Genomic DNA, 8847 nt, shown 5'->3' with positions numbered 1-8847 from the left:
ACACAAATAAATATGTTTCTATTTAGGTATGGATGGATATATGTGTACATGTACAGATATGTGTGTATATGAGCAAGATATTTCTGACATAACATACAAGCAATCATGTTTGTCCACATTGACAGTGTTTCTTGCTGGGTACTGAGATACGACAGTAGAGGGTGCTTTCATGCTGCAAGTGGTACTTCCTGTGGAGTTAGATAGAACTTTTATGAAATGCATGTGCTACTTTCATAACTAAATGTGTGGTCATATAATTGATGTGTGATAAAATGCAACTGCCACCCCTTATTTTTGTTAGACATAAATATCCTAGGGATTCGAGCAAATACATTTCAGAGATCCACTAGGCCAAAGAGTCTCTGCTAGGTCCCAGTGGAAAGTTGTGCCCTGTTGAACATCTTAGAGTCCAGACAAATCTGCCTGGGCAGTTTCTGGCAAGACGGAAAGCAGCAGGGCATGAGGACTTTACAGTTCTAAATAATGTCATACTGCAGCTGAATTCTGCTTTAGAACTCCCGCTGGGTTTCAATCATCACCTCTATGGAGGTGACCAGAAATCTGGCGGCAAGATTCCCAGTCACGCTTTTAGGCTAACTAATCCTCTCCTGGTCTCTGTTGCTGAATGTGGTTGGGGCCAGGACTGGGCTAATGTTTCATGGTCTATGTAATACAAGTTTACAAAAATGATTATCTTTACAGCTCTAGAATTCTGTTTTTAACAGCACTTCATTTTCATCCTCCCACCAGCCTAATTTAAGGAGGAATTCCAAAGAAGACAGTTCTACAGCACAAGGAACTGGATCTGGGAGAATCAGCTAGGCTGGCTGTCCTTCCAACAGAGCCCCAGGGGGATACATAAAGATTGTCCCTCCCCCCGCCCCATAGGTACACATTTTTATGTCTGAGAAAGTTGTGGGGCTAGGATTGAATGTACCATTTTCTTCTTTGCCTCCAGCTGGCTCACCAATGAGACACTAGATTCTCAAGCAGACGCAGGCACTCTTCGACCACATGGCCTCAGCTCTTTCTAATGCTCAGAACTATCACACACAACACATAACTAAAAGAGAAAAAATACCCTATAGGAGGTAGACTTAATGCTGAAATAATGAAATCTGTGGCTTCTCTGCTCACATTGTTTTTAAAACCCCAGGTCTTGGAGGCGCTGTCTTTTTCCAGAGACGGATCATGTATATTGCTCCTCTGCAACCATGTAGAATCTATTTTTTTCTTCTGTGGAGGGGGGCAACTTCTACAGCATCAGGACCCTTCCAGTAGGCAGTGCTGCATCTACTTTCAAGCCAGGAATTTGTGTCTTAGTTGGAGTTATTGGATTTGGCCCTTAGGCACTTCTATCCTAAATTTTCTCTGGCTGGTTTGAAGCATTCTCAGAGAAATGTGAGATGGTGGCTGATGAAAATGCAGTCCTGTATCCCAGCAGTGGTCCAGCTGGATAACCAAATGCTGAGCCAAATGTTTGGCTCAATCTAGGAGATGGAAGGCTCTGTTTGAAGCCAGGTTCCAGTCCGTTCTCGGGATTATATTTGTCATCACAATATTTCCTTGACAGCCCCAACAACTGAAATGCTTCTAACAGAAACCCAGCGACTTCAGCTCCTGGAAACAATCTAGTCCAGACCCTCTGCTTTCCATCCCTGTAAAATCCAAGAGGGAGTTTCAGTTCTGAGATGGATGCTTAGAAATACATTACTCTTAGCCAACTCATTTTCCCCCAGCTCGAAATGATGCCAAGTTTGATCTTGAAATGACTATAGGGAGTCTCTGGCAATGAAATCCCCACCTATTCAAAGTTTGCTTACACTTAATATGGTACACCATATCCGTCCTTTCAAAATGATGCGATGTGATTCTGGTGAACGAGTTGTCTCCACTGGACTGTGAGATTAAAGGTCACATGCAGAAACACAGAGGAAACATTTTCCTGCGCTCATGAGAAAAATGGAAGGAAGCAGAAAGAAAAGCCCTCAGATACACCACCTGCATCTGTGACCCACACCTAAGGCAAGGAGAGTTTTGAAAAGAAACTGATTTTGTTTTCTCCTCCTTATTACCTGGTCCCTCCAAATCCATAGCATGGACACAAGTGACAATCTCATAAAGCTCATAAATTCTGCCACAGTGGCTCATATTAAGAAGCTCGTGACAGGAAAAAAATAAAGTAGGGACCCCCTCCCCCAAATATGTGGACAATGGGGTCAACAGACATGATCTCAGAACCTGAAAAGTCACAGGTGACGCACAGGCTAGGAAAGGCCAGGCATCCTGAGAGTCTGGCCATGGAACTGGTGAAATGGATCTTTGTCCTTGAGTCAGCGTCCTCCTTCACCTTGGGAAAATCGAACTTCCTAAAAAAGCAAACATGAATCCCCTTTCACCATTGTATCCATGAGCCTGTAGTAATTAGCCTCGGCCCATGACTGCAAAGGTTGTTTTCCTGCTGAAGTATATTGTCCCAACATACATTGCTACTTTTATTTTTGCTATTGTTTCAAGTCATTTAGACTTCTTTCTATTATCAGGTAACAGAGTTTAGGACTAAACATCTGAATGCTCCAATCCCTATAACCACTGTCCTAGACAGGTCCAACCCTGTCGTTGAAACAGCACTTAGAATCACATGGCTCTGCAAACTAGCTTTGGGCTTTCACGGACTCCCTGACGCATCTCTACTGTAGCAGAAGGCAAAGATGGCTACGCATAGGCAGTACGGAGCTGTACAAACAGCCCAAGCTGAACCAGTCCTTCCTAGTACCAAGCCCAACTGCCTGGGCTGACCCCTGGGTAACCTCTCTCTCTCTCTCTCTTTCTCTCTCTCTCTCTCTCTCTCTCTCAAGTACTTCAAGCAGGCAGGGACAGCTCCCATGCTAAGTCACCAGACCTCAGAGACAGAGCACACGAGTTGACATTACTTGATAACTGATAACACCAGAGGGGGCAGGAGGCATGCAAAGCCACTAACTAGTCTCGGCATATTTAGTCTGCAAATGGAGTGGTTTTACAAATATATTTCTGCAAGACATCCAGGAGGGTTTCAAAGACCTTCAGACAACCTTGTGGTTGGAAGACTGAAAGTAAAGAGAAGAGATAGCATATTTTCTAAATTGATGGGTGATTACAGTAGCATTATGTGGTACTGGGGGAAGCTGAATGCCGCAAGGGAGGAGGGGCAGTGCCGTTTATGTGAACATCCTCAGACTCATTAAAAATAAATTAGACAGGTGAACACTGAAATTCATGCTACTTGCTGGAAGCAATAAGGATCAAGTTTTGTGGAACGTGTACTCCACAAATCTCCAGGTAGCCTGCCTATTTCTCAACGGGCTATCATGTCCTGTTGTAAATCCCGGTAGCCCTTAAAACCTGGTAGTGTGGTCTCAGATAGATCCTTGCAGGAGAGAGGCGGATATGGATTCCATTAGCTTCTTCCAGGGGAGCTGCCCAGTGGCAGGGAGGGCGTAGGTAATACGCTTGCTCGAGTTCTTTTTGCCTGTCAACCAGGGTCAAACGGCAGTTTCCAGGTCCTCATGGCCAATGATCTTATAGTTCTGTCGGCTTTCTAAGTAAGCAGCCAGATCTGGGTCCCCAGCCTGCTGAGCTCGCTCTTGCGGTGTCTTCCCCTAAAGACAACAGGAGAAAAACAAACAGTTGGAGTGAACTGATACCCACATATAACAGACATGGGCTAGCCAACAATGAGTCACTACAAAGAATCCTTCCTTTTTTTTTTTTTTTTGATGCTTCGGAGTTTACAAGACACTTTCAAATCTAGTTGCTTCCATAATCAGGATCATATACATGTGTGCTGGTAAATTAAAGGGTGATGGCAGAGGCTGCATCTCAGTAAATAGGGAGCCATGGAGTCTCCCCAAGACTGTGTGCAGGGAGTTTGAAAGCCAAGTGCTTTTCAGAAGAAGACAGAGAAAACAGGGAATGAAGCAGGGAAGCAGAGAGTCATGTGTCTAGTTCAGGGTTCCTCTTCACTAAACACCAGGAACCGAGCAGCAGAAGCCGAGAGGAAGAACACTAACTCACAGATCATCCACAAGGTCCTTTTTTGCTTGTTTCAACACTCATCTCCCTAAAAGTTCACTCATTTAGTTTGCACCTAGTACTAAGTCACTAGCTTGGGGGTCCTATAACATTTTTACCCAATTATAGTAGACCATCTTGTCTTTACTTTGACAATGGTGAGGTTGGCATCCCCACCTTCCAAATATTCAGAAAAGTGGGGTGAAGGGAACTTGAGTGGGTTAGAGGGAATTCTTTTCTATCTCCTGGGATGTTGCTTCTGTCCTAAAAGTGCCATGAGCATTTTCATTCCCGAGGATGTTCAGCTTTAATCTAGCATCGTGTTACAGAATAGAAGATGAAAGGATTCTGAAAAAGGAATAAAGCACAGCTATATTGCTATGTGGTAAGATCTATACAGCACAAGTGTGAATGGAAAGTGTCGTTGTTCAGTTGCTTATCTGGTATGACCCCAACTGATTTTTAAAAATGAGAGCCAAGCAGACATACTTACATGTAAACAGACATCAGTTCAATCATATTTAGGACTAAGGGAAGGGATTTTAAGTGACTTTTGCTTTCCTGTATTTCTAATTTTCTGTGTATGATCATAAAAACCAGAGTTACTTAAATTTGGAATAAAGAGAATACACTTAAATGATTCAAAATAGGAAGAGGTCTCGAGCCCAACTATCTAAGAAACTTAGAGAACAACAGACAACTGTTCCCAGGACAGACCTCATGAGTTTCAGTTTGTCTCTCTGTTTCTAGTGTCTCTGGTCTTTGTTTTAATATGTGAACTGTACACAGGACCAGCCTTTGTGTGATAAGTGGGCAGCAACCATACTGCAGTCTGAACTGTATTTGCTGAGCCAGTTCTCCCCATTGTGGCCTAGGCTATCCCTGCCTACAAGGTATGCATTTCTGGATTCAGTTAAACATGGAAACATTTCAGTGAAAGGTCTTCATCCAGGGACAATGCCATGTTGAACATTTACCTATCATTTGTAAAATGATATCTGCTTAGCTAAACAGGTAACAGATTATCTAGACACCAAAATATAGATCATGTAGCTGGCTCAGAAGTGAATGAGAGGCCCATTCATAAGGCAACTTATGTTGCAGGGTTTGCTGGCCTTCAAGAAAAGTCCAGGGCCCAAACTGCACATATGTAGATTCTCCAAATCTAATGGAGTTTACAACTCCAATGATCAGGCTTCCAAGTCCTAAGTGATGTACAATAGCTATAGTTACTTGCTCAAAAACTCTTCCTACTTAATGAAAGCTTCACCCGTACCTTAAAATTCTTCTTAGAACCACAGAGATATAGTGATGGTCCTTTCTCTCACTGCATACTCAAAGTCCTTCAAAACTCCAACTTATCAGGATGGAAGACTGACTCTCTCTCTCTCTCTCTCTCTCTCTCTCTCTCTCTCTCTCTCTCTCTCTCTCTCTGTGTGTGTGTGTGTGTGTGTGTGCATCTGTCTGTCTGCCATCTGCTTGTATCTGTTCCTGTTTCTGTCTCTGTCTTTGGTCAACTCCCCTGAGTTACAAGACCCCACACTCCATTCATCAACTCTGTCGCTTGTGAACTGAACTCTGTGAATTGAATCTGCTGAGGACGGCGCCAGATGCCGCTCTCCTGGCCTCTTCCTGGTGCCTTTTCTCCACCTGTGGGCCCTTTGTGTTCAAGGTACAGGGCGGTGAACCCGGTTACTTTTTGTTATCGCACGCACGCTGTCCTACTGAGGGAAGTGGGATATCCTGGCACCAAATGAGAAGGGCTGACTGGCTCAGACAGGTCCAGGCTACAAGTCAACAGAGTTAGTAGTGCAATAACTATTCTTCCTCTGGCTTTCTGCTCCCGTGCCTGTCAATAATACTTCTATGGTGGACACTTAGGGGATGACGTAAGAAAACACATAGAAAAATTTTGCAAAAGCAAAGGTAAATCTGTGGTTGGACACATGGCTCAGCACTCAAGAGCACTTGCTACTCTTGCCGAATCACAACCACCTGTGACTCCAGTTCCAGGGGGTCTGACACCTCTTTTGGCCTCAACAGGCCTTAGAACACATGGTGCATATCCATATAAACATATAAACACATAAATATATGCACACACTTAAACAGATACAGAGCCATGTGGATATATCGGGGATATGTCAGCTGTTACCACCTCAAAGTGTGGAGTCAGCCAGTATACAGTCACTTAGCCTCCATGCTTAGAACAATGCAAATCACAGATTTTAAATTATATTAGGTTTGGTGCTAACGATGAACCCTAAAGACACTTCCTAGTAGCCAGGCTAGGACATTCACTCCACTGCATCCCTACCCTCTGGGTCTCTCTTCCCGACTCCTTGCCTGCTGGTGTTTCATTAGAGCACCATGAGCCCTCTGTCTTTCTTTAGCATGTGTAGAGGTTTATAAAGTACCACGGGCAAACACACACCCTCCCTTTGTGCTTCTACATTTAAACTGCAGTTTCTCTAAATGAAGCACTCTATTTTTTCCTCCTTTTCCCAATGCCCCAGCCCTCCCATGAGCACAGAAAGGGTGCCTGTGCTGCAGGCACAAGCAGAGGCCATAGTGCCTGCGATCTCTCACAGTGGGGGGATGCTTGCACTCTCTCATCCTGTTACCTTGGAGTCTGTCTGTGTCAGAGATGCTCCGGCGTCCACCAGAAGCTGGCAAACAGCCCGGTTCCGTTGGCAGGCGGCCTTGTGCAGTGCAGTCTCGCCCCTAAATCAAAGATTAAGAAACCAGGCAAGGGTTGGAGATAGATGAGGTGATGGAGACAGCAGTAAGGAAAGGGGCTTATCCTGCCCAGTTTGCTGATGCTGGATGCTCTTTAGCCTCCTCCACTGTGAGGAGCTGAGGCCTAGGCCCTAAGAATACATGCATACTAGGGAGGTATGCCTGGGGTGTCTGCAAATTCCTCAAGTTAGTCTTCAGCATACCTAACATCTAACTTGTCTAAACTGGATGTGGCTTGGTGATAATGTTTTAAATCACTACTATTGGATTTAGGCTACACTCAAAGATACTGAGTAAAACTGTACAGGATTACAGTCCTGTCCTTCCAACATGGTAGAAGCCACTCTGACCTTCCCGAGTCTGTCCTGAGCATTCAACTCTTTGAAGAGCCAGGCTGGCTTCTTTCCTGCTATTCAGCCAATACTGGGTTGCATCTGTCAGGTGGAAGGACACCCAGGAGGCTTTAGTAGACTCCAGCAGAAGTCACAGGCCCAGATTCTCCCAAGCAGACAACATGCCCGAGACCAGCCTCTCAGTGTGTACAGGAAGGGCAAGGAAAAGCAGACCTGCCCCCACCTGACAGTTAGTTAGGTGCTGAGTCAAGAGGACATTGCCATTCTGAGTCCCAAGGCACAAAGATGCCTAAAGCCAACACGTTTCATGGAAAATCAAATGTCAACCATGAAGAAGCCAGACCAGGATGAATGGCAACCCCACTTAACAACCACACCAGCACGCCACTGCCATCTCTGTGGACCAGTGTCCAGCAGCTCATCGCTGTGTCCCTTCTCATTTCCCTCTATTCTATCTGTCCATTCCCATGTCTACTCCCTGATTACTAGTTCACTCCTCTCTAAACACCCTCACATTTGTCTTTTGTTTGACTTCCTTAACCCCCCCTGGTGGTCCTCACATGGCTTTCAGAGTTAATTAATCATCTTTTTCTTATGCCCCTTAGTGGAAAAGTAGTCATTTGTATGCCAGGAGAATAAGGAAGATGAAAACAAACAATTTGAGCTGAGGGACCACCCAAGAACTTGTAACTGCTCAAGTAACTATGTTTCCAGTTCTCCAGGGTAGTTAGTATACAACTTGTTCCGTCACAGACTCAACTAACAGAAGTTGCTCATTACATGCAGCAGATGTAAGGCATAAGAAAATATGCTGCATATGGTAGAGATAAAGATACATGGACTTATTTTTTTGTCAGCAGTCCAAATGCTGGTGTAAAAGTTTCTTGCTGGTAGGGTGCTATAGGCGATAACAGTGATTGCATGGATATGTATATAATCATCACAATACAAATTGTTTTGTGCTGGTGTTTTATGCAGCTTATTACCTCTGCACAACCATTAATAGAGTTTAAAGCGGGCTTTTAATCGGTGAAATTAAAACTGATATGCCTCATAGACTAGATATGCTTTGAATACAACAGCTCAGACTATGTAATAAAAAGCAACACTCACGTTTCACTGTCTGCCATATCCAATAATTCTGCAGGTCCTAAACAACAACGACAACAAAGCAAGATGTTAAAATAGACTGCAAAAATAATTGTTGACAGGAGATCTATAAATAGTTTAAATGACGAAGAAAGGTGAACTGAAAAGATAAATTTGGTGACAAGGTTAACCATAAGGCCAAGTGACGGTAAGAGAGTTCTCTACTGCCAGTTTCCCAAACTCCATCAGTCGATATGCACAGAGAAGACTCAGTGGATGAGAGTACCTGCTGTGAAGACAAGAGGGACTGAGTGCAAACCCCCAGCACTCAATGCTTACAAACCTGGGCATGGCCCTGCGTGCCTGTAACCTCTGCACAGGTTGGCAGAGGAAAGCAGACCCCAGGACCTCGATGGCCAGCCAGGCTAACCAAGTTCAGTGAGAGACCCTGTCTCAAAGAAGCAATGCAGAGAGCTAGCTGTAGAGAAAGACACCTGGTATCTTCCTCTGATGTCACATGAGTGACTGCCCCCACATACATGTGTGGCTCAACCATGCACATGGCAGACAGATAACACACACACACACACACACACACACACACACACACACA

General features: G+C 44.5%; 1 protein-coding gene across 1 annotated transcript in view; it reads right to left on the bottom strand.

Annotated features, from left to right (window-relative positions):
• Positions 1-3191: 3191 nt before the first annotated feature.
• Dgki (diacylglycerol kinase iota) overlaps positions 3192-8847 on the bottom strand; it is a 421628-nt gene continuing 415972 nt past the window's right edge. The window contains exons 32-34 of the mRNA XM_051174678.1: positions 8259-8295; positions 6678-6777; positions 3192-3641 (exon numbers count right to left, since the gene is read on the bottom strand). Coding sequence (XP_051030635.1) covers positions 3525-3641; positions 6678-6777; positions 8259-8295 — 254 coding nt within the window. The 3' untranslated portion in view covers positions 3192-3524. The remainder of the gene's footprint in view (positions 3642-6677; positions 6778-8258; positions 8296-8847) is intronic.

The sequence above is a fragment of the Phodopus roborovskii genome, unplaced genomic scaffold (genome assembly GCF_943737965.1).
Source record: "Phodopus roborovskii unplaced genomic scaffold, PHOROB, whole genome shotgun sequence".
Lineage (NCBI taxonomy): Eukaryota > Metazoa > Chordata > Mammalia > Rodentia > Cricetidae > Phodopus > Phodopus roborovskii.
The sequence above is the reverse complement of the archived record's forward strand: the minus strand, read 5'-3'. Positions and strand labels throughout refer to the sequence as shown.